Raw genomic sequence first — 12,732 nt, 5'->3', positions numbered from 1 at the left:
AGAGAAAGAGGCGGACACGCGGCTGGCTTGGAAACTTTAAGCAAAGGGCTACGGGCAGTGGCCTGCCCTCCCGCCCTCCGGGTCACTTGTCCGCTTCGGTCACCATCCGGGCCAGGTACTCCGAGTGCCGGATCCCGAAGCTCCAGCCGCCAGGCTTCCGATGCTGCGGACCCGGGAGATGCCGCTGACCTCCCGGAGCTTGCGGTTCCTGAAGCCCCGACCCTCGTGGGCCTCAAGCCACGCCCCCCACCCGGCACCCCCGGCCTTGGGCTCCAGACCACCTGGTTCACGTTGTATGCTGCGGGTCCCGGCTTGAGCGTGTTGTCCCGGGGGGGCGAAGTCCGCCCCAGCATCGTGAACTGGGGGGCGCGGGTCTTATAGACCCCAGGGTTCACCACGTGGTAGGCACAGGGCCCCGGGCTCTGGGGAGGGCGGAGGTTGTGGGTCCCGCTAGGTCCCCCAGCCCTGGCCCAGGGCCCGCCCCACGTCTGAGGCCCCGAACCTTGCTGAGGTCCTCGAAGCAGCTGCCCACCGCGCTGCGGCCGTAGATGGAGTAGGTGGGCGCCGAGACCTTGCCGATCACGCCCGGGCCCAGAAGCGAGGGCACCGTGTAAGCCCCGGGGCCTGGGAGGAGCCCCAGGGTCGGCTCGGTCGGGCCGGTGGGCCGGGGGATGGCTAGGGGCTGGGATGTGAGGATGGGGCTTTTCCAGCCTCACCTGGGGTCTGCTGCCAGGCTCCGACGCCCCAGTTCCGGGGTGCGATTGTGTGGCGAGGCGCGCTGGGGTACGTGGCGTTCCCCGCGCGTTCCGGGAAGTACCTGCCTGCGGGGCGCACCAGGGATGTGGACCGGGCATGGGTCTTGAGACGGGAACGGGGGTTGGGCCAACCCTGGCAAAGCCTGCAGGGGTTGGACTTTCTGAACTGTGAGGTCCGGATGTGGGGTGCTGGGATACCAAGGGGGCGTCTCCAGGTACCCTCCCCGGGGAAGTCCGGGCCCGGGCCCCAGGGGTCCTGACCGGGTCCAGGAGTGCGGAAGGGCGCCGAGTGTCGCAGGCGGCCCTGGATGGAGTAGGCGGGGGCGCTGTCAGGGCCTCGCACGGTCAAGCGGGGCGGCACTAGGTGGCCTGGGCCGGGCCCGCACGTCGTCTGCCGCTCGGGGAGGCGCATTCCGAAGGTGAAGGCCGGGGCGCGCGGCCGCGAGGGGTCGTGTAGGAGGTAGCCTGGGAGGGGCGCCCAGGGTGAGCCTGGTCCCTTCTCTCCCTGACCCGCCGCTGTCCCCTTCCCCGGGCTGTTTCCAGGGCCCCGCGCCGCCCCTACCGGTGTTGGGCGGCAGCTTGTACTTGGGCCCCGGGCCGTTGTACAGCGCTGCTATGGGGCCGCGGGGAAGGTGAGGCCGCCAAGCCCCGACCCAGACGTCTGAGCCCATGGCGTGGGACCGCACCTGGGGACGGGAGGTGGCACCGGCTCGGGATCCGCTCGCCCGGTGGGGCCGCCGCGTATCCCGGGCGCCGGGAAAACAAACCCAGGACAATGGGGCTCCTAGCACAGCGGGACCCGGGCCAGGGCCTGAGCTCCGTGGCCTTTCCCGGTCTCCGAACGGCACGGAGCGTAGACCCAAGTCCCAGACTTGGGGAAGGGAATTCCGCGGGTTCGAGCTGGGGACAGAGGTGGGCTTTTTTTGTTTTCTGTTTTTGGCACCGGGGATCGAACTCAGGTCTTTGCGCTTGCGCAGCAGGCGGCGAAACCACTGAGCTACATCCCCGGTCCCTGGGGGCAGAGGTTTTGGGACTCTGGGAAAGGATGTGGGGCACGACCTAATGAGGCACCCGGGGTACACTGACCTGGTGGCTTGGAGGACAAAGCAGGGTAGCTGGACACCTCACCCTACCCCCTCCCAAGCCCCATTGTGTCCCCAGCTGCTTCCAGGCAACCAGACTGTCACACACCCGCTCGCCCCGCCTCTGCTGGGTCTCGTCACAGGGAGGGACAGGTCAGAAGGGGGCTCACCCTGCCGCCATGCTTGGTGCACCCATTCCAGATTTAGACAAATCTGCAGACGAAAACCAGTGTGGGAATAAAGGAATGATCATGGAATATTTGTCCAAAAAAAAAAAAAAAGTCAGATCAGAAGATAATCATGCAAATTGAATAAAGGGATGTGGTAGGACACAGGACTTAATCATAATCCAAAACAATTGTAAGCAAACAATAAAATGTGAAAGAAAAGAAAGAAAAATACTTAACAAGTCTTGTTAAAAACTTCTGGATCAAAAGAAACTCCAACTGGGCATAGTGGCACATACCTATTGTCAACTCAGTTGATTATAAATTTCAAATATATATGAAATTTGAATTAATACTTTATTTTTATTTTTAAATTATCTTTTTTTTTCTTTGAGACAGAGTCTCACTGTGTGTTGTAGTTCAGACTGGCCTTGAACTCCTGGTGATCCTCCTGCCTCAGCCTCCCTGCCGGGTTACGGGTGTGCACCACCACGCCCAGCCAAAGTAAGACCTCTAAACAATTGTGTCAGCAAACTCATTTCCAGGCTGCTGACCTGCAAATCCAGAGGAGCAGATGGGAAGTCAGGACTCTATGTAAACTCATTGTTCTGGTGATTGCTGATTTCTAGTTTTAATTTATGCCCTATTGTTTACAAAGTAAAAGAAAGCAACATGCCTCAAAGGTGACCCCACACCATCAAGACATCCAAGACTGATAACATCTTTCCTTTGTGGGATAATTTGAGTTTTTAAATATTTATATAAGGGTTCATTCACTATTACACTTACCTCACTCATAAACTCTGCCATTTCTCATGCCTTCTACAATAAGCAGTCATCTTATTTGCATATATTGTCATTGTTTAGTCTTTTTTTGGGGGGGCAAATTACTTTATTGGGAGCCTTAGAGGTGGGGAAAAGGCACTGAAAGTACATTTAAGATGCTGAGACCCGATGTCCTTGGCAGAGCTGGATCTCCCCCGCTCCAACATCACCAAAAAGCTCTGTTTAGTCTTAATACAATGTCATCGCTTTTTTTTTTTTTTTTTGGTACCAGGGATCGAACTCAGGACCTTGTGCTTGCCAGGCAGGTGTGGTGCCACTGAGCTACACCCCTGGCACTTAGATTTATGTCTTATAAACTGGAACTGGCAATATGTATCAAAAATGTCTTCGGTAGCCAGATGGCAGTCACATTTCTTTCCGGCCCAACACAGTCTCCACAGATGCGGTCGGCATTCCATGCCTGGGGATTCAGCCAGCAGCACACTTGTGCTAACAACATGCCCTCCTTAGGCCCTAAAACCTGACGTCTGTGCTTGGTCCTGTGTCTCCGAAACAGCAGGCATGCAGGGAAGGTAACCCTGGCGGCCACGGCCACTGTCATTTCTGCCTTCCCATTGCACATAGGAGCACTTAACCCAACAATCTCTCCAATACTCAGCTGCAAGGGAATCTACAAAATACAAGGGTTGGGTCAGGGATTTAGCTCAGTGGCTTTGCCGCCTGCTGTGCAGGCACAAGGACCCAAGTTCAAACCCTGGTACCAAAAAATATATATATATATGTATATACAAGGGTTGCTTTTCAGTTCTAAAATACAGGAAAATAAGTAGACTAGAAGCTGAATGCTACTGACCACATCTGGGACAGGTGGAATGTTGAGTCCTGATGTGAGCATTTCAGACTTGAGATGTCTGTGCCACACACACGAGGGCTGAAGAGGTCTAGATTGGAGATAGCAGTGGGAGACATCAGTACACTACGGGAATGGTTGGGGTCACTGTGTCAGGCCTCTCACTCGTAGGCCCTGTTTCATTGGGACACAGCCATATGCATCTGTTCACTGTTCTGTGGCTGGTTTCATGATGCAATGCAGAATTGAGGGACCTGAAGAGGCAAAATAGTCATAGTCAGCCCCTTTGCTGAAACACTTTGTTGCCTCCAATTTAGAGAGTAAGTGTGGATTTCAAAAAAGTTAAGAGCACAGAGCTCCAGGGCACATGGCAGCCTTAGGTTGGGGTTTGTCAGAACTGAGCACTGTGATACTGTAACCCATAAGCTGGTAGCCGCAGTGCTGTGCACCTGGGCCGTTGCTGGCAGGTGCTGGGACTTTGGGTGAGTGCAGCTTCTCAGGCTCCTACAACCTCACGGGTGCATCCATGAGATATTTTAACATCCTACTGAGTTGCAGGATCTTCTCAGCTAGGTTACTGTGAAATGCCGGAATAATTACCTTGCAAAGTTGGGGAAGAAAAAAAAGGTCCTGGGCCGGGGATTTAGCTCAGCAGCACAGTGCCTGCCTGGCAAATGTGAGATCCTGAGTTCTACCCCCGGTCCCAAAAAGGAAAAGAAAAGGGTCCATTTGTAAAGAAGCTCATTTAGGTCTACATCCAAATTCCCAGTGCAATTTCTCTATTTGTATGTTGCAGCAGGAGGACACACCTGTAATCCCAGCACTCTGGGAGGCTGAGGCAGGAGGATCGAAAGTTCAAGCCTAGGCTGGGCAATTTAGTGACTTAGACCTTGTCTCAAAATAAAAAATGGAAGAAACAGGACTGATGGTGTAATGATGTAGTATGAAGGTCCTAGGTCCAGTCTGTTCCTGAGTCACCAGGACAGTTGCACTGCTGCCTCTGTACACTGTTTCAGGGTCGAGGGCTGGCTCTTGCCTAGCACGCACAAGGGCCCAGCCTCCTCCCACAGGGAGAGGAAGAAAAGCAACACTGTCTCCCAGAGAATACAAATCTTTCAAGTTGTGTCCTTGAGTGTTATTCTCTCCAGCTGATATGTTCAAAGGATCACATGTTAATCATAAAACTCTGGAAGGGGGTGACTGCCTTAATTTTTTGGGGGGGGGTATGGGGGATCAAACTCAGGTCCTTGTGCTTGTGCAGCAGGCAGTGAAACCACTGAGCTAAATCCCCAGGCCCCTTAATTTTTAATCTTTTCATAGTTAGAGAAAAATATTTAGTTACCTGTAGCTTTTTTTTTTTTTTTTTTTTGGTGCCAGGGATTGAACTCAGGACCTTGCGCTTGTGAGGCAGGTGGCAGCACCACTGAGCTAAATCCTGCCCCTTCTGTAGCTTTGAAGAACAAAGTCATGTTCTGCAAAAGTCATGTGTTCTTTGCTTTCTGTTTATTTTTGGCTTTGAGCACTTTTTTTTTGGTAGTTAAAAAAAGTCTTTGCTAATGTATCAGACCCTCTGAAACCCATAAAGATCCTTCTGGCCAGATTCCCCTTTGGGGCCAGTTGTCACCTCCTGTGGTGACTGCTGTGCCTTGACCAGCCAGCTGCCCAAACCCTTACCTTGGTCCAGCACAGAAGTGTGGGAAATGCTTGTGACCAGATGGATTCTCCTCTCTTCTTTCCCTGTGTTGAGAAATGACGACTTTATTTGACGTCTTGGGGGCCCTGTCCACAGAAGAAGTAGTTTTTGGTACCGAGGATCGAACTCAAGACTTTGCGCTTGCGAGGCCAGGCGGCAGAACCACTGAGCTACATCCCCGGCCCCACACAGAAGAAGTAGTAAGTGTGCCAAGATCTGTATCCCGGGGCTGGTCCTCTTCTCTTCCTTGTCCTTGGTGATTCTCCCTAATGCCACAGTATGAGGATCCCTGCCTGACCATTGCTTTTTAGGAACCCAGGCTTAATCAACCTGTTTTCAATCACTATTCGAGCACTTATAGCTATGGGAATGATTTTTTTCTGGATTTGGTGTTAGTTGCATCTGGTTCTTATTGTCATTTATTGAGAAACAGTTTGGTTATTAAAAATAAGAGACTGTGAACATTTGTGTCCAGGTTTTTGTGTGGATGTCAGCCCCCACTTCTCTTTTAAGTCCCCAGGAGTGCTGCTATGGGCCGTGTGTAAGTGCATGCTTATGCTTTAAAGAAACTGCCACACTACTTTCCAGAATGGTTGCACCACTTTATAGTCTCACTGTGTGACCTGCTCCACGTAGCTGACTCATCCACACTGCATAACCATGATCAGTTCGTTTTCAGTTTTCAGCAGAACATACCAGTTAATGCAGGAGACACACAGAAATGTCACAAATGAGTTTCAGGTGTACCTTGAGTGTATGTCTTTCACAGACATTTCAATCCAGTTTCTAGATACATTTTACGACAGTTGAGATGGCATTTGAACTCTTAGGGTCTCCCTCCCTGGATTTGATCCCTTCTTTGGAGGGCATGATACACAGCACCACCACCAGAGGGCGCCGCAACCCTGCCCCCATCGTCTAGGGGATCAGGATTTGTTTACCAACTCTGAAATTCTTTGTTATATTTGTCAAAGAAAAGATTTTGGTTTTCTTTTTCGTTTACCCTGTTCTTATTTTCCAGCATTTAAAAACAAAATATGAGACGTGTGATTTCTTTTTTTCCGGTGCCGGGGATCAAAATCAGGACCTTGTACTTACTGAGCTAAATCCCCAGCCAGAGATGTCTGGTTTTTAATTTAGTCAACCTTATCAACCAGTATTCTTGGAAGAGCCTCCCCTTAGAGAAGCCCCACCACCCTTATTTTATGTGTCAGAATACAGCATAACAGATTATCAATGATTTCTTTTTTTGTTTTGTTTTTTGGTACCAGGGATCCAACTCGGGTCCTTGCGCTTGCGGGGCAGGTGACGGAACCACTGAGCTACATCCGCGGCCCCTATCCATGATTTCTTCTCCATTCATTTGGTATTGAATTGGCTGTTGATGTGGTGGAATAGCCAGGTGATCCCTGGTGGAGCTCTGGGACTGCAGACTGGTACATACTCTTGCAGCCTTCGGTGGCTTAGCTGAGAACAGGCCGCCTGCTGGGGCCAGGCTGTGGGTGGATGGTAAGGCCTTGGCTGCTGCAGCTTCTGCTGAGGTCCCTCCCGAAGGCTCAGTGTGTGCTGTCCCAGGGCTTTCCTGGGCCTGGGAACTGGTCCATTTCTCCATTAGAGAAATGAGGTGTGAAAGGCTTAACCTTAACCCTAACCCGAAGCCTAACCTAAGGTTGTTCAACACGGTGCGGGTTCTGGTCAGCCTCACTGACCAGAGTTTACCTGGCCTGGTGCCTTCAGGATATCCATGCCCTGCCTGTGTCAGAGGATAAGGACAGTGGTCATATTCATCATTCTGATCATTTTCAGGTATAAAATTCAGACGAGATCCGGTGCTTTGAGGAGTAGGGGTGCGTGCCGAAAAGCATAAAATTCAGTGACAGTAATTCACAGTGCTGTGCATCTATCACTGACTCTCTCTCCCCAAAACTTTTTGATCATCTCCAACATAAACTCTGTTCCCATAATGATGCCCCCTGTTTTCCTCTCCCTCCAGCCCCTGTCTATACGAATTGGCCTGTTCTGGGAACCTCATGTAAATGGAATCAGACAATGTTTTTCTTTCGTGTCTGGCTTGTTTCACTCAGCATCATGTCCTCAAGGTTCATCAGTGTCATAATGCATTGAAATTCCATTCCTTTTACTGTATGAGCTGTTGTAGTATGTACCATAATTTGTTTATCCATCTGTTGGTGGACATTTGCACTGTTTTTCCCTTTGGGCCATTGTGAATAGTGTTGCCATGAACATGTATTTGTTCGGGTCCCCATTTTCACTGTTTTTTCGACAGTACTGGGGATTGATCCCAGGCTTTTACACTGAGCTACATCCCAGCCCCAGCCCTTTTGAATTTTTCATTTTGAGACAGGGTTTTGTGAAATCATTAAATTGCCCAGGCTGGGTTGGAGCTTGGGATCCATGTATCTCAGCCTTCCAGGCTCCATTTCCACTTCTTTTAGGTATATACTGAGGAGTAAAGTGCAAGGTCATATGGTAATTTTATCTTTAGCTTTTTGAGGAACCACAAAACTGTTCTCCACTGTGCCCTAACCATCATTTTACATTCCTGCTAGCAGTGTCTAAGCATTCTGTTTTCTCCATATTCTTGCCAATGTTTTACTTCCCACCTTTTTAATTTATAGTGGTCCTAGTAGGTGTGTAGTTGTAGCTCACTGTGGTTTCACTTATCTTTTGCTAAGAACAATGACACTGGACCTCTTTTTTCTCTTTTTCATTTGTACATCATCTTTGGAGAAGTGTCAATTCAAGTCCCTAACCCACTTAAAAATTTTTCCTTAAATTATAAGAGTTCTTGATATATTCTGGATATTATATTCTGTTTTCCTCATTCTGTAGTTTGGCTTGTTGTTTTCTTGATAATATCTTTTGATGCATAAAAGTTCTAAATTCTATCAAGTCTGAGTTAGCTATTCTTTGTTTCTTAATTTTTATTGGTGTATCATCTAAGCCTCTGTTTTCAAATTCACAGCCATGAAGATTTACCCCACTGTCTTTTTTTTAAGAGTTTTATAGTTTTAGCTCTTATATGTAGGTCATTGATCCGTTGTTTCTGGGTTTTTTTTGTTTTTTTTGGTACCAAGGATTGAATTGGGGTCCTTCTGCTTGTGAGGCAGGCGGCAGAATCACTGAGCTAAATCCCCAGTCCCATTGTTGTTTCTTGTGGACTCTGAGATTTTCTGTACATAAAGAACATATCATCTAATATGGTTTTATCTCCTCCTTTGCAATTTGAATGTCTTTTACTTCTTTTCCTTTTTTTCCCCTGTACCTCGAATCACACTGAGTACCTTGTGTTTTCGAGGCAGGTACGACACCACTGAGCTAAATTCCCGGCCCTTTTCCTTCTCTCTTAGAAATTTTACTTATTATAAATTTTCCATTCTAAATTTCTATTTATGTTCAAGTCTGCTATGTTGAGCTTGGCTTTAATTTCTCTAAGTATGAATAATTTAGGGTCTTTATTTGATAGTTATACTATCTTGAGCCTTTGTAATGCTTTTCTGTTGCCTGTTTACTATTTTTGGTAGTTCTTGGTTATTGTGTCTTATTTCCTTATATTTGTGACCTTCCAGGCACAATGGTGCAAGTCTGTAATCCCAGTTATTTGTGAGGTTGAGGCTGGAGGGTTGTAAGTTTGAGGCTAGTCTGGGTAATTTGGCGAAACCCTATCTCAAAATAAAAAAGTAAAATCGCCTGGGGATGTGGCTCAGTGGAAAGGCCCTGAGTTTGTTTAATCCTCAGACACACACACATACGTAGAAATAAGTGAAGATAGAAATAATTTGAGGTCTAAGATACTCACACCTATCTGAGAGGATTTAAGTTAGAAACCTGATGTCAGGACTGCTCCTGAACACATGATGATCACTTCAGTTACATGACTGCAAACCTCAAATCTACATGGGGACTGCCTGGATTATTCTACCCTGAGGTAGTTTGTCAGACCCTGAGACAGGTGGGCTCTGGCCTTGGTTCCTTTTGTCCTGGTTTCAAGCCACAGCCTGGTTTCTCTATATAAAAGCAGCTTTGAGGGCCGGGGATTTAGCTCAGTGGTTCTGGCACTGCCTTGCAAGCGCAAGGTCCAGAGTTCGTACTCTGCTACCCCCCCCCCAAAAAAAGCAGCTTTGAGAGATGGTTTTTCCTCCCCAGTTCTTGGACATTGCCCTAGATTTCAGCTGTCTGAAGCTCTTTGATGTGTTTATGAACATATATATGTTTTTGTATACTTTAGCTCAGCTTTTTTGGTTTTCTTCAGTAGGAACATTTGGGCTAATCACCAGCCCCCAGCCCCCTGTTCCTTGTGGAATCAGCTCATCAGCTTCTGTTTCACATCCATAAACAGAGCCTACCTGTTGAGATTGCCATTGAAATTACATCGACTCTGTAGATAAATTTAGGGACAATTGATGTCATATTAACTTTTCCAGTTTATTGGGCTGGGGATTCAGCTCAGTGCTTCAGCGCTTGCCTAGCATGCATGCAACCCTGCGTTTCCAATTGATGAATGTTGTAAATATCTAATTTAAAATTTTTTCTTAAATTTTAAACTTACAATGATCTGAATTTAGCAACTGCTCTCAAGAATTAAACAATGTATATTTTCTATCTTGGAGAAAGAGAATTTTGTTATGCTTTGGTGTGTTGGGGTAGTACTGGGGACTGAACCTAGGGCCTTGTGCATGTTAGGAAAGCATGGAACCAGGACTGGGGATTTAGCTCAGTGGTTCCGCTGCCTGCCTCTCAAGTGCAAGGTCCCAAGTTCTATCCCTGGTACCAAAAAAAGAAAAAAAAAAAGGAAAGCACGCAACCACTGAATACATTGCCAGCCCTAGCTGTGTTTTATCTCTTCCTTCCCTCTCCTTTCCCATTATTTATTTATTATTTATTTATTTAGAATGGGGGATCGAACTCAGGACCTTGTGCTTGGGAGGTAGGCGTGGTGCACTTTTTTATTCTTTAAAAATTTTATTTTTATGTCCCTTGTATTCCAAGACTCCCTGTTAATATTTGTATTAAACTTTACAGCCACATTACCAATGATTATTAATACAACTTTTTCAATACCACATTTTAAAATCATAGGCATGTTTTCTCTATCATTCTTATATTATTGACCACATACATTTTTTCCATTATAAATTGTATTTTGTTGTTTCTCCTAATAAGAACTTTTTTGGGAGCCAGTGCTAGGGATTAAACCAAGAGGCTTGTGCATGCTCTGCCACCAAGCTTCAGCCCCTAAATGAATTCTTTAAGAAGTATTTCCTGATATGTACAATAATTATTGTATAATTGTGCAACAATAACTATTACAATAATATGTGTAGCATGTAATAATTATTGCATAATTATTAAATCTGGGATTAATAGTTTCTAAACCTTAAAATTCTAGATTTACTTGTGCATATGTATGTATATATATCTACACACATACTTTGAAAGTTCAACATAATTAATAGCATGTCATTGTTTAATATCATTTCTGATATACAATGTTTTAATTTTTAAATAATTTTGGTGATAAAGAGCACCTTACCTTCCTGATCTATGTGTGTTGGTGGTATGTCCCGAGCTCACGCTCCCCTGGGAATCATGTTCATACTTCCTATGCTCTCTTTCCACCACAGGGTTCAGAAAGGGTGCAGCTGTGGCCAGGACCAGCTTTGCCTGGGCTGGGACCACGCTGTACTGGGTCCTGCTTGTGAGTGTCACAGTGGATCTACGGGCATGGGGCGACCTCCAGCCAGCACACGGGCAGTAGCGGTGCCTATTCCTGTGTGTATGTGCTGTGAGGCAACACAGTCTCTCTCTGTTTCTGCAGGAGCTGAGATGGGCTCCTGAGGGCTGAGCCTCGGCTGACACTGGAAAAGAGGGGTTCTCAGGAGGGTGCTAAGGGCCAGAGCTTCCTGGGACCTCCTATCTACTTTTACCATTTTTCTTAGTGGTATTTCTGACATGTATGTTATCATGGCACATTCAGGTCAGTTGTGTGTGTCTCACAGTTTGTGTAGGCACTTCAAAGTCCTCTTACTTTTCCAGCAGGCCACATTTTAACTTTGGGAAGTGAAGAGGGCAAAACAGCTCGGCTTTGGGCAGACAGCATGTTCCCAGGCACCCTTGCCACAGGGAGTCTCTCCCTGCAGGGCAAAGTTTTGCCCTTGGTCTGGATTTGGTAAAGGGAGATGCTTCATTTTGGATGGGACTGAATGGGTCTTTGGTTAGCTGTGTGTCTGCAGCACCTTCTGTCGTCTTCCCAGCTTGTGGGGTTGGTTGGAATGATCCTTGTGCTTGTTCCTCCTCATGTAGTGTCCTCCATCACTTGATAGATCCTCCTCTTATTCCTGGAAGTGGCCTGGAGCTCTGATTGACAGCGGGTCTGCAGAAGCTAGGTGGAGCTGATTGGCCTATTGGGACAGAGAGGGGAGTCAGCTCCATTCTCTGAAGGTCTTTGGACCCCAACTTAACCAAGGGGCGTAGAGCCTTGGCCTGGGACAGAGAATAAGGGCAAGAAAGCCCTCCCCAAACTTGAAGTCTGCCTTCAGGCATGGGGCCCGTTCCACACATTCACTGTCATGTAATAGTCCTGGGGCAGGGTGGGAGGGGACCAGGCTGGGGAGACACCTGAGGCTCAGCAGAACTGGGGCAGGGTGCCAGGGGTGAACTTGGCATCTTCTTGCTGCTTGAGTTAGGGAGAAGTTCCTGGGCCCACTATGTCCCAGAAGGGGGAAAAGGCCCACTTTTGGGGGAAATCTGTCCCAGGGACACTCCAGGTTCTGTGTCACGTCTGGGCCCCAGCTGGCACCTGTCCCAAGATTCACTCCTGAGATGGGCTTGTGTGAGAAGCAGATGGAGGAGATAGAGTCCTCCCTGGAAACCAAGCACTCCTGCCTGGTAGGAACATCTGCTGGCCTCAGGGGACCAGGCTCAGGCAAGAAGTTGAGGTGGAGTCTGGTCTTCAGGGATGGATCTCAGCTCAGATAGCAGGCTGAAGACTGAGAGGAGGACATCAGAAGTTGGCTGGAAGAGCACTCGGATCTGAGGGGATTTGCTGACACGGTATCTGGGTGGGAGCAGCCTACTCAGGCTCTCCAGGGCTGTGGTAGATCTGGAGAGGTGAGGGGCCCAGGATATCCAGGCCCAAGTGGTTGGAATAACCTGACCACAAAGAGGGGAATGTAACTTTTGGGTTTTCTTTATTTCATTTTTTTTCTCTTGAAAACTCTGCTCCATCTCTGGTGAGCTCAGGGTGCTGGTGGACGGGGTGTGGGAACCCCAGCCCCTCATGCCAGCATGTAAACCATCACTCACTCACAGCTGCCATGACAGCCTCACTGCTGGGCCCAGGCCCAGGGCCCCTCCTCAGCCCCCCACCCCCACCCCG

General features: G+C 48.3%; 1 protein-coding gene and 1 long non-coding RNA gene across 2 annotated transcripts; one reads left to right on the top strand and one right to left on the bottom strand.

The window, feature by feature from the left end:
* Window positions 1–23: 23 nt before the first annotated feature.
* On the bottom strand, window positions 24–1,913 carry Cimap1b (ciliary microtubule associated protein 1B). The gene is given in 7 exon segments (XM_087213610.1): window positions 24–163; window positions 282–430; window positions 433–624; window positions 717–821; window positions 1,017–1,220; window positions 1,318–1,441; window positions 1,842–1,913. Coding segments are annotated over 6 exon segments (840 nt in total). The 5' UTR covers window positions 1,427–1,441; window positions 1,842–1,913; the 3' UTR covers window positions 24–82.
* On the top strand, window positions 1,088–5,567 carry LOC147827431 (uncharacterized). Its single transcript, XR_015452196.1, has 3 exons — window positions 1,088–1,174; window positions 2,404–2,508; window positions 5,388–5,567. It is a non-coding gene; the product is annotated as an uncharacterized LOC147827431 (long non-coding RNA).
* Window positions 5,568–12,732: the final 7,165 nt, after the last annotated feature.

This window comes from Heterocephalus glaber, unplaced genomic scaffold (assembly GCF_053883595.1).
Source record: "Heterocephalus glaber isolate CG9 unplaced genomic scaffold, H.glaber_assembly_v1.0 deba00001444, whole genome shotgun sequence".
Lineage (NCBI taxonomy): Eukaryota > Metazoa > Chordata > Mammalia > Rodentia > Bathyergidae > Heterocephalus > Heterocephalus glaber.
The sequence above is the reverse complement of the archived record's forward strand: the minus strand, read 5'-3'. Positions and strand labels throughout refer to the sequence as shown.